This window comes from Ovis aries, chromosome 20, assembly GCF_016772045.2.
Source record: "Ovis aries strain OAR_USU_Benz2616 breed Rambouillet chromosome 20, ARS-UI_Ramb_v3.0, whole genome shotgun sequence".
Lineage (NCBI taxonomy): Eukaryota > Metazoa > Chordata > Mammalia > Artiodactyla > Bovidae > Ovis > Ovis aries.
Genome location: NC_056073.1, coordinates 37,072,480 through 37,085,239, shown reverse-complemented (window position 1 = coordinate 37,085,239; position 12,760 = coordinate 37,072,480). Strand labels below are relative to the sequence as shown.

Here is a 12,760-nt window from a genome sequence, read left to right as displayed (position 1 = left end):
CTGACCCTCCTTGACACCTGAGCAATAGGCTGTCCTCTAGATAAGCAGTAGCACATCACAGGGGTTAAGAGTCTGGCTCTGGAGCTGCACTGGACTCATATTTATTACTCCTTAGCTGTGTGACTTTGGGCAAGTTACACACCCCCTGTGCCTCACTTTCCTCATTTGCAAAATGGAGATAATAAGTACCAACACTTCATGGGATTGCTGTGAGAATTGCTGGTACACAGGAATGGCATTAGCAAGTATTTGGTACAGTGAAATAAATATACTACATTGTGAGCTTCTCAAATTATTCCTGCTTTTTCATTGACACAGCATAGATGTTAATACCAAACCAAAGTGCCAGCTGACATGACCCAGCAGACTACGGCTGTTCATCTAATGCTGCCCATCTAAACATATCCCAGCGCCATGAGTAACAAGGTCGTTTTTGTTTTCCTTACCGCTTTAGCCAAGTAGCTGTCTGAATATTCCAGTTTTCTACGTACATTTTGAAACTTGTGGCAGTCTAGAAAGGAGAAAATAACACCTATCATTAGCTTTAAATATCCCCAGAAACGGAAAGTCCTCCCCAGAATTTCCCTGGCGGTAGACTAGATGTACTATTTCCACGGTGATGACTGACTCAGGGGAAGCTCAGCTGCTCCAGTGTACACAGTCAGACTTTACGGGCTTCACAAAATTTCCTTTGCAACTAAAACTTGGCTCGCAATTTCTCTCAAAATCTATTTTCAAATTATAGGATGACCAAAAGAATGTTTTGTGGGTTTTTCTTCCATTCTGGTTAAACACAAAACCCAAGTCATCTGAATTTTAAAACTAAACCCTCTAAAATGGGATTTGCCACAGGAAAAGCTTCATCCTGTGACTTTAGAGCCCTTCCGGAGACACCTTGAATTCAATTGCCGTCGTTTCACTCTGGGGCCAGCTATAAACTAGGTCAGTCTGGTACAGTTACTCTGCAAGTAGCTACACAGGTTCAATGCTTCCAATTGTATCTAGAATAGTAAGGAGATTTCACACATGAAGGAGTCACAATACAGAGAAGAAAACAAAATATCACCCCGCCAGCATGATGCAGGTAGATCAACCATGCAGAAAGATTCCAAAATAAGTCATCAACTGGGTTTTCTAATTAAAAAAAAATTAATAAAGGCTGGTTGTAGAAAGCACGTAGCAAACATTTAAGAACTAGAATTCCTAATGAAGTTGGAAAATGTAGATGTCCCTGTTTTCTGTTTCAACCATAAGAAAATCTTAGGCCACACGTTGGCCTAATATAATATGTTTGGAAGGAGTGGAAGAAGAGGGAGAATGCATCAATGATGGACAGATTTCTGTACTATGAACTTTTAGTTTCAACACCCTAAGGCAGGGGTCTCCAACCTCCAGGATCTAATACCAGATGATCTGAGGTGGAGCTGATATAATAACAATAGATATGAAGTGCACAATAGATGTAACGAGCTTGAATCACCCTAAAACCATTCCCCACCCCTGGTCCGGGAAAAAATCGTCTTCTACGAAACTGGTCCCTGGTGCCAAAAAGGCTGGGGACCGCTGTCCTAAGGAGTTTTATTTATCCATTTAGCCATCTTCCATGGCTAAAAAAACGCTATCCTCACAGATCCAAGAGTGCCTAAATTAAATCAGACTTCCTTGGTGGTTCTCCTTAGCTCCTGGCTGTATATCAGCTTCACTGGAAATACAAACTTTCTCCTCCTGGTGTTCTTTCATAATAAATACAACTCAGCATCACCCAGAACACCTGCCCACAGTGAGAGGTCTCTGTCTTCGGGGCACAGTGGAGGGGTTGGTGGGCAGCCGGAGGTCCAGGGGACCCACTCTGAAGGCCCATTTACCCTCAGCATGCCAAAGTAGCCAGCCGAGATCTGACAGTTTTGAGGATGAGAAGAATTTCAGTGGGAAAAGGGAGGAAAGTCTCTGACATCATCTAGATAGAAAAACAAAAGAGAGGGGTTGTTCTGGAGGCTGGATCGTGTCCATTCAAATGAAGAGAAGCCCCAAGTGTCAAGAAGATAGAGGCTGTCCCCTGGGCCTCCCTGTGGGTGGGGAAACCCACCAAATGTGGGCAGCAGGGGGTCAGTCTCCACCTCCCAGGCTTCCTGCCCTACACGGACCTCCTCTTTCTGCCTTGCCTCTCCAGTGGCATAGCCAACAGCAACCATGAGTCTCTTGGCTGGAGAACCAGCACTTCTGTACACTGAGAATCGTGCCCTCCGGCTGCAAGGAGGAAAAGGGCCAGAGGCTCGGCGTTACTTTCAGCTCTGACGGATAACAACATGGAGGAGATCAAGAAGGAGGTGGCCCCACAGAGATCACCTCCAGAGACGGAAATGATAATACCGTGAACTGTGGTCCAAGAACAAAGCCAGCGAAAGAGAAAACACCACTCTAATTCTAGAGGCCTAAAAGCTGTGCACTGTTGCAATTCTTAAAAGCAGATGCATCGTTCCGAAAGGAACCACAGAAAACACTGGCAATACAACTGCTAGTCTGTATCTTTGCAGAAAGGAGAATGTCACCAAGAGAAAATGACATCTGTACTTTCTAGTTGGTACACCAGGAGTGTAAACAACCAAAAGATTTTCCTGGCTCTTTGGCAGGCTTTCTGTGTATCATTATTACTACTAGAACCATTAATACTGCCAAGAAAGTAGGCATCTTAAAAAAAAAGAAATATATATATATAAGAAAAAAAGTTCTGAGATACAGAATGTTTCAGAGACTGCTGGAGCCAGCATTCCCTGACAGTGGCTTTTTCTTGGACACTAACGAGGACCTCCCATGTATACCACACTCACAGCACACCACTTGCTTTATTCACAACGGCAGTGTCATTCACAAGCATGATACACTCACCTCAATTTTCCAGATGTTTAGGTTAGAAAGCAGATCCCAAGAGAAATTTCCATTCTTATCCACTCCGCTGAACCCAAAGCCAGCTGCATTGTTCACTGCATCAGCTATGGTTTTCAAAACAACACATTAGGATGTGGGACAAAAGTCACATTGCTGCTTTCAAAGATAACTAAATGTCTGTCTAGCTTTAAGAGGAAGAGAGATGGCTGCAGTTTCCTTGAGAAAGAAACCAAAGTATATTTACAGGATCTCCAGGTACCACTAAGAGTCAGAGTTTTGGCACTTGGGTGGCGTCAACTTTTATTCATTTTTATTCATTCACTAGCATTTCATGAGCACCTGCTAACTAAGAAGGAAGATGCTCACAGAACGTGCAGAATGAGAAAAAGAGAGATGGAGAAACAAAACAGAGAAATAGGAAGATTTAGAGACCAACTAGATATAAGGGGGGAAAGGAAAAAAGGTGGAAATATTTACATATAAGCTCAGAAGACAGAAGGACCTCCATCCAAGAGCTGTCATTAACGATGGCAGGGTACAGGCTGATAGCATCGCATCTGGAAGAGAATCAGCTCTGAAGGAGAAACTGAAGCTCGTTCTGGACATGTTAAGCATGACGTGTCAGTAGGGCTATCGGTTGGGACGGCCAAGATACAGTTAGAACCATTTAGAACTTACGAAAAAGAACAGTACCAGAGCTGTGAATTTGGAGGCAGCTGCCATAGAGGCCACATGCATATATGCTAAGTCGCTTCAGTCAGTGTACGACTCTCTGCGACCCCTTGGACTGTAGCTCACCAGGATCCCCTGTCCGTGGGATTCTCCAGGCAAGAATACTGGAGTGGGCTGCCACTGCCCCTCCTCCAGGGGATCTTCCCGACCCAGGGATCAAACCCACATCTCTCATATCTCCTGCATTGGTAGGCAGGTTCTTTACCACTAGTGCCACCTGGGAAGCCCGCCAAAGAGCCCACACGTGGACACAATGACCAAATTCACCCTACCGACAAAGTCAGTCTAAAAGCTCCTGTGTCCACCTTTATTTCACTTCACTGAACTCTGTGAAACCATCCCCCTGCTGTATTTCATTTCTAATCAGTTCCTTAATATTTTTTACACTCAGAGACCCAATGAAATCAACACGCTTGTATTACGATGGCCAAGATTATTTTCTTTCAAGTTCACTGTTAAAATATTTCCTTAAAAATAATCAAATGAGCTTTTTAACAGATTAAAAGGAAAAATATGGTCATATTAACAGATACAGAGATGACATTCCATAGAATTCATCTTTTCCTAATTAAAAACAAACATCCCCTCACCAAAACCCCTAAATCTTTGCAAACAAAGAAGCAAACTTAACTTAATAAAGCAATCTACAGAGGACAAATAAATAAATAAGCAGCAAATGTACTTACTTGATGCTTGCTTCCAACTTTTGGTAGTTATGAGTAAAGCTGCTATAAACATAAAAAAATCAAACTAATGAAGTTGTAGAGCCTGACATCTGGGGGAGATCTCAGAGAAACCCTTCCCATAGCTCTGTTCATTCTGTTTCTAGAGTTGAGGTCCAGCTCATGCTAGACTTCTGAAGGGCTAGTGGGAAGAAAAACCACCCCCTCAAAGTTTGCCTGCTTTCCTTTTGGCACTGTTGATGCCTTAAAACTGCTTATCTTATGCTTAGCTTTACTGTAAAATGATCGGGTTTCTTTCAGAGAAGGGAGGAAAGAAATGAGTCCTGAGATCTCTTTCTCCCATGCCGACTGGAGGGAAACTCAGTGGAAAAGGAGGAGGACACAGCCAGGGTGCAGCAGCTAGAGACCAAGAATTTACACTGTGTGGGCACAGATGGCGAAGGACAGAATTAAACAAAACCAGGAGAGGACACGCCCTTGAGGGCCGGGCTGATGGTGCTGGGACCAGCACAGCAATCCAGGCATGCCCTGTCCCATCTCCAGCCTCAGATCTAAAACACAGAAGAATAACAATTTTTTTTTTTTTTGGTCCTTAAATATTTTCCCAGGATTCTGTAAAGCATTCCACAGACATTTCTCATCTACTGCTCACAGTGGTGTGAAGATGGTGGTTAACACTACCATTGGCATGGAATGGTGATCTCCTGGGTTCCTTTCTCCACTTGGGAATGGGGTCCATTCATGGCCTTGGGAGAGCTGTCTAACTTCTAGGAACCTGTTCTCATGAGTGGATGTCGTAACAGTACCTATTTTAAAGGGATGCTTAAAGGATTAAACCAAATTGAATATATGTAGAGTGCATAATCGGAGAAGGCAATGGCACCCCACTCCAGTACTCTTGCCTGGAAAATCCCATGGATGGAGGAGCCTGGTAGGCTACGGTCCATGGGGTCGCTAAGAGTCGGACACAACTGAGTGACTTCACTTTCACTTTTCACTTTCATGCACTGGAGAAGGAAATGGCAACCCACTCCAGTGTTCTTGCCTGGAGAATCCCAGGGACGGGGGAGCCTGGTGGGCTGCTGTCTATGGGGTCACACAGAGTCGGACACGACTGAAGCGACTTAGTAGCAGCAGAGTGCATAATATAGGGCCTGGCCCAAGTCAACTGTCAAGAATGGTTAGCTGCCACCATCATTATTATTACTGCCACCCCTATCTTGCTAGTAAGAGATCTAAAGCTTAGTGATGTTAACATTAAGGTCACTCAGTCCCGCCAGGTGTGCAGGTCTTCCCTGGTGGGCCAGTGGTTAAGACTTTGCCTTCCAATGCAGGTTGGAGTCCCTGGGGGGGTAGCCAAGATCCCACATGCCTTCAGGTCAAAAAACCAAAAGATAAAACAGATGTGGTACTGTAACAAACTCAATAAAAACTATAAAAGTGGTCCACATTAAAAAAAAAAAAAAAAAAACAGAAAAGATTGCTCAGGTGGTAAACAGTGCCAGACTCTGAACACTAGGACTCTGATTCTTCCAGCCTGATTGGCTAGGAGCCATCTAAAAGATAAGTGTAAGAACCAGAAGAGGTGGCTCTCAGAACTGCCGCATTTAGACACGGTCAGAATTCCCTACTCCCTTTAGTGCATCCTGCCACCTTTTATCCAAGACTGTTCTTGCCTTAGAGCAGTTAGAATCTCTAAGTTCACCAGTCCAAAACTGGCCTCCCTTGCACTGCACACGGCTCTAACGTATAACAGAAGATAAATTCATTGGACACCCCTATTTGGGCATCTGTGATCTTTAGAACACAGCCTGGGCTATAATTGAGTCTCACTAATTAGTACTAATTAGTAGGAGAAAAACCACTAGCCTCATATGCTAAGTCCAAAGAAAATAGCTCTATTCTTTCAATAGAAACGGTAACAAGAACTAGACGTACACAGCGCAAGTGAGCTGAGATTCATCAAGAGGCCAGCTTTAAGGATTAAATTTATAATTGTGTATAATTAGTACATCAATTATATGTAAATGGTGTCTGAAGGAGCTGGATAAAACAATTATTCGGTTAAGCAGTTTAAATATTCCCTGTTACACTATTCATTGCATCTTATAAATAATACAAAGGTTAATTTCAGACCAGCCCATGCGATCTAAACTAATACAAACTTCAAATTGAGGCCATGCAAATTAATGAAGCGTTTCTACTGCAGCTACCAAAAACAATGAAGAAAGGCTGGTGGGGAAGAAAAGACAAAGAGGTAAGTCCACAGAGAAAGCAATCCATGGGAAGGGTTATTTCTCTACTCTAAATATCTGGGGTCACTCCACAAAGGGCAGAGTGAGGCTGGACACCCCTGTGTCCTGCAACCGCCTCCCCGCCCAGATTCCCATCAGTACAACCCACCTCGTGTTAGACTTTCCCTACGAGGCCACGGAATGACCTTTCCTCCTTAAATCAGGAGCCGATTTAGTCCAGAAGCCAGCCCATAAACCCTGGGGTACAGAATATGGGAGCAGGAATGCGAGGGAGAAGGGGGAAAGAAAGGGAGGAAAAGCGGAGACGTAGAAGTTAGGAAAGGAGTGAGATTCTATCACACACCCTCTCCAGGTTGGAGCAAAGGGAAAAGTCTACTTCAGTAGAAAAACACACCCAGTGTTCCGAGTAGCGCTCTATCCAGAGGACGCGTACTGCCCACCTACTAAGGAAATGACTCTTCAATAAGAAAGCATCTGCAGGAAAGGCAGTCAGATACAAGGAGACTCTGGGAGCCTCGCCCGAGGACCAGTCCAAACACGTCATCTCCGCTCATCCTGTCACTGGCACAGCTCTGGGGATGTACTGCCTGGTGGGGATATGTGTCTGTGGCCCCACTGAGCGCAATGACCATGAGGGCTGAGATGTCCTACCTTCGAGTTCCTCATAGCACAGAGCCTGGTACTCAAGAAAAACTCCTTGCGTTAAACTGAATGGGACCGGAAACAAACTTTCCCACACAGCAAATTTTGGAAAAGCTCTTACGTCTCTCTCCGGTCAAGTGTGGCATAAATTCTGCACTGGACTGCACTTGCTTCTGAACACTGTGACCTTTAAAAAATCATTTGGACCAGGGAGCAGGGAAGAAAGAGGAATGGGGGATCACTGCTCTGTTGAAAGGACAGTGTTTCTGTTTCACGTGATGGAGAAAGTTCTGGAGATGGATGGTGGTGATGGTTGCATTGTTGTGAGCGAACTTAATGCCATTAGGTTGTACACTATAGGGGGATAAAATGGCAAATTCTACATTATGTATATTTTACCACAATAAAAAATGATAAATGAATAAATCAGTAGTTATAAACATGAATTGGGTGCTAAAAACTTCAGAGTATGAAATGAGAGAACTCAGTTAAGCGCTGCACCCTTATGGAATATGGTCTACTAGGAACCGAGTTAAATAATCTACTTGATTTCATAAACCAAGTCACTGTTCCCTGGCATCAGGCCCCCAAGTCACTTGCAGCTAAGGTGTTAAACTTCCCCTCCTGAAAGTCTTCCAAATGCAAAATAGATATTCCTTATGGTTACCCATGCCTTATCAAAATACTTTACCATTCTTGGTATGTAAATAGAAGGTTTATTGCTCACCTTAGCAAAGGTTTAAACTTTTCTGGTGTAAAACTCTTTAAAGGGAAAAATATAAAAGCTTAATACTGACTAAAGTTACCTCACAGGGGAAAAAGAAAAGTGTGATAATACCCAATTAAGCTGAACTTTCTACCTTAAAATAAAATCACTTGAAATCAGCTTCTTTCTAAGGCATAAAGCTTAACCAGCCATTTCTTAAAAAGTGCACCCTAAATGAGCACATGTATAGGTAAAATTCAGTGTGTATCCTATATTACAGACAACCCAGAAAAATTACAAGAAAGTCAGATCACTCTGGAATTTTTCCTAACTTTCCATTGCCCTAAATAGCCAAGTTTGATGGGTAGAGGCAGCAGGTTCCGAGGTTTGACATCTGTTAATAACACTGGGTTTAAACAATAGCCAGACTTCTTTTCCCCTTATCACAGATAATTGAGAAGAGGGTTACCCTGGAAAGTACAGAGTCACCCTGGCTCAACCGCCTTCCATGACACACTGGACTTTTTTTTTTTTTAATTAAGTGATCCAAATGTTGCTCTGGGCAAGCCCTCCAAGGAGTAGCATTATTTCCTCAGGCACTCAATGCCCTCCAGCAAACTCACCTAACGTCCAGGCAAAGTAATACTTGGGCTTGGAGGCTTGCATGACAACATATAAGTAGCAGAGTCGGGTCAGAAAGTTTGCTTCATGAACAAACCAGTCGTCAACCAGGGAGGCGACAGGGAAGGTCTTCGTCAGCGTCAGAAACAAAAGGAGAGATACCAAGGTCATGCACAGTTTGTGCATCACAGCTCCCTGGAAATGGGGGAGAAGAATGAAGTAACTATTCAGAAGACACTGGTGCGTGGAAAACAATTTCAGCAAAGGCATGCTAAGGATAAAGCTGCCCCATGGCTGCTGTGGTAATAGTCTCTAGAAGGAGAGGCAAAGGGCATTATTCCTCAGGGTACAGTTTCAGATGATGGGCATACATGCTGTATTTAGATACAGGATTCGCCTCTGACACCCCAGGAAGGGATGGATCTTAAAAAAAAAAAAAAAACTCTTACCAGCACATTCTACCATCAAAGGTCAGGTGGTATTATTACCCAAGTGAGAGACCACTTGCTCAGTTGGGTCCGACTCTGCAAGCCCATGGACTGTACAGCCCACCAGGCTCCTCTGTCCATGGAGTTCTCCAGACAAGAATACTGGAGTAGGTTGCCATTTCCTTCTCCAGGGGATCTTTGTGACCCGGGGATCGAACCCGGGTCTCCTGTGTTGCACAGATTCTTTACCATCTGAGTCATTAGGGAAGCCCCCAAACATGCAAAATCAGTAACATTACAGGGTGGCAATCTTCCATCAGAAAGAAAGAGCCACTGGCCGCCTAGTCCTGCAGCCAGCAGAGCCAAGGGAATGGGTCTGAGTGGCCAGCAAGGAGCACAGAAGCTTAGTGAGGAAGGATTCTGGGCACATGATTCCATGTCTGAGCCAGGACATGGGCAGATAGCCTTACAACCCTTTCTGGATGGTCTCCATGCAGTCTGCTCTGGGCTTGAGATGTACTGAGGTTTTCAGTTCCCCTGGATGGAGTCATTTTGCCCAGATCCCCTGACAGCCAGGAGATGTCAGCTAACACCCAAAGAATTATAGTCCCCAACTTTATAAAAGACTACTTTCATTTGTAACAGTGCCTGCCTCCCAGGGTGGCTTGGGGTTTCAGCACAGGAATGTTTACAAGGGACTGAGAACAGTGCCGGATTCCCGGCATCTCTCAGTAGAGCGCATCATGCTTTTCTAACTATTCACCACTAGTGTGCGCCAGCCCCTCACATCCACGTGTCTTTGGCTAAAATGCAACTTCAGAGCTTCATGTTCTCTGTGCACAAAAATGCAAGAGTCTCCTTGGAGGGTGACATGAAAACTCTCTGATAATATTATTTTCCAAATAATGTGACACAGAACTCTTGAGATAGACCCTGCATATAAGCACCTGTGGTTACTCAGATGACGCCCAGCCAGTGACTTCCCTCCTAGATTCTGTCCATAAAGGTCTCTGATTCACCATAAACTGCAGAGGACCTGACTGTGTCAAAACTCAGAAAACATAGGCTTAATCAATCATTTAAATTTTCAAATACTTAATGTTGCCTGACAGTGGCATTTAAAAAGGATTTAAATTATCCTCAATTTCTCCCTTTCTAATGTTACTTCATTCCTTCCACTAATTACAAATTTTCCTTAAATATAGGATATCTGATCTGGATACATTCAGCAGATTTGCACAGTTCAATGAGTTATCCTCATGTTGATTAATTTGAGATTATAACACTTCAAATTAAAACATTATTTCAAAAAAACACCTTTCAACTCTCTACAAGTCAATAAGATGAAACTTACTGACTATAAGGCATGCCAGTATAAAGCTGGTTTCCCTTGCCATAGTAAGGCTCTGCAATAAAAAGTACATTTATTTTGGTTCCCACTCTTTCCCCCTTCACCATTTATGACATAGTCTCCTTTGGCTGTCTATGAATTTCTATTCATAAAGACACATTTGAAGGTGTTAACTAGCACAATTGTAGGTACATCATAGGCAGTAAATACTGGCTGGTTGGCAAGTAGATTAATTGCTGTAATATTTCTAGCCAATGAGCTTCTCTGTGAAATAAACTCCTGTTGCTCCAACATGGAGAACTCCTGCAAATAAATACCAATGTTGATATTTTAAACAGGGGAAAAAGTTATGGGCCAAGCTTTCTGGTAAACTGTTTGGCTTTTTAATTAGAACAATTAAAAGTGACAGTCAGCCCTGGCAGCAAAGCTCTACTTCCTAGACCTCTGGACAAATACTTGGCACTAAAAAACAACTTACAGTGGGAGAAGGTTCTGGCAGACTGTGGAAGCCTTTTTCCTTCCAGTTCACTTCCAGCAACTTCATGTGTGTGTGTCTCCCCTCAATGAAGGCTATATAGTCCTTGAAATTGTTACAAGGGCCTGCTATGATGCTCATGAAGTTGAGAAGGTAGCTCACATATTCCAAAAAGGAGGGTTTTGCTCTGCAAAAATAAAGTGAGAAGTTGAAGAGTCTTCAGTCTTCGATTTTTCTTTCATATCTGCAAATATGCCCGTTATAAAGACAGGTGTTGTCTCTGTCGCTTGTTAAATACTACACGCTCGCTCTTTGTTCTGTTTCTTAAAAAACCCACCTAAGAGAGAAATGTAGTTTAAAGCAAGTTAAGGAGGTGAGTGGCTCAGAGACGGCACGGCACTCTATGGCGCCCTCTGCTGGCCAACCGCAGCTCTACACGCGGAGGGCCAGACCAGGACAAAGGGAGCCTCGAGGCTGGGGAACAAACATTCTTTCAGCCGTCTGTCCACCCGAGAAAATGAAGGTAATAAACAGCAGGCAGGGTGGGAGCCAGGCCTAATGTGACTTGGTCGAGATGGTGTGAGATGGGAAAACTCCCTCTCAACTGCCAAAATAAATACAAAACAAACGATGGGTGGAACTGGTTTCCACTTGAAGAGGCCACACAAAACTACTGCCATAGCAGTCTCCTGTCCGCTTTGGCCTCCAGGCATGACGTCCCGGCCAACAGACGAGTAGTGGCAGGAGAACACTCTGCAGAGACCAGCTGTGTCTAGTGTGTGAATGGCATTTTAAAGGGCAGGCTCAGGACCCCCTTGGTGGTCCAGTGGTTAAGACTCCGCACTTCCAATGCAGGGGGTGCGTGTCTGATCCCTGGTCCAGGAACTAGCATCCCATATGTCTCGCAACCAAAAATAAATGAAGTGCTGGTGCTATTACTGTTGAGTAGAGTTTCATTAAAAATCGTAACATTGGAAAGCAAAAATAAGTACCAAAGGGCATGCTCTTCTAATGACAGAATTGTGGGGAAAGGATTCCTCACCGGGTTAGCCCTCCAGTGTTTACACCTCTATGATGCTCAGCAAAGAAGCTGGTTCATGAGACTCTTGTGGCGGTTCTTTCTCCATCGCTTTCAAGTCCCAATTCCTTAATGAAGGAATGAAGCTGGGACCCTGTCTCATACATCCCAGTTATCTCTTGCTACTTTCTGGTATTCATTGGAAGGACTGATGCTGAAGCTGAAACTCCAAAACTCTGGCCACCTGATGCGAAGAACTGACTCATTGGAAAAGACCCTGATGCTGGGAAAGATTGAAGGCAGGAGGAGAAGGGGATGACAGAGGATGAGATGGTTGGATGGCATCGCCGTCTTGATGGACATGAGTTTGAGCAAGCTCTGGGAGTTGGTGATGGACAGGGAAGCCTGGTGTGCTGCAGTCCATGGGGCCACAAAGAGTCAGACACGACTGAGTGACTGAACTGAATTCTCTGGTAGGAACTCTCCACCATGGCTGTACCACCCTCCCCCACATGCCATTTTACAGCCTTATCAGTGCTATTCTCCTCTTTATACGGCTTCCCTTCCTCTCTGATGCCTACCCCCTCTCTACGTCACATAACATTGGCCAAAATCCACCTTCAAACTTTAGCTTTCTCCTTCTTCCTCTTGCCCAGCCCATCTTTCTCTCTCCAACCCTATATCCTATCTTCCCTCATGCCAGCATAATCATACTGATGGGCACAGATAAGTGACTGTTGCTTGAGGATGCCCCCCAACTCCAGATACATGCCCAATAAAAATAATTCTGGAATAAACATTACAACCGCAGTGAAGGAGAATCCTGGGAAACTAAGAAAATTACAGAGCCACCGACCCTTTAATCGAGGGAACCTATCCCACAACTACACCCAAATCCATTTAAAATGACCTATGAACAAGGTTATCAGAGCTTACCATTTATAAAAGCCAGACAACCCAGTC

At 44.1% G+C, this 12,760-nt stretch overlaps 1 protein-coding gene across 6 annotated transcripts in view; it reads right to left on the bottom strand.

The window, feature by feature from the left end:
• The window catches only part of MBOAT1 (membrane bound O-acyltransferase domain containing 1), a 114,581-nt gene that overhangs the window by 14,893 nt on the left and 86,928 nt on the right, over positions 1 to 12,760 (bottom strand). For all 6 annotated transcript variants that reach the window (XM_060403771.1, XM_015102825.4, XM_060403770.1 and 3 more), the window contains 4 exons: positions 10,783 to 10,966; positions 8,528 to 8,720; positions 2,887 to 2,990; positions 447 to 511 (listed from right to left, as the gene is read on the bottom strand). In XM_060403771.1, the coding sequence (XP_060259754.1) occupies positions 447 to 511; positions 2,887 to 2,990; positions 8,528 to 8,720; positions 10,783 to 10,966 (546 nt within the window). The remainder of the gene's footprint in view (positions 1 to 446; positions 512 to 2,886; positions 2,991 to 8,527; positions 8,721 to 10,782; positions 10,967 to 12,760) is intronic.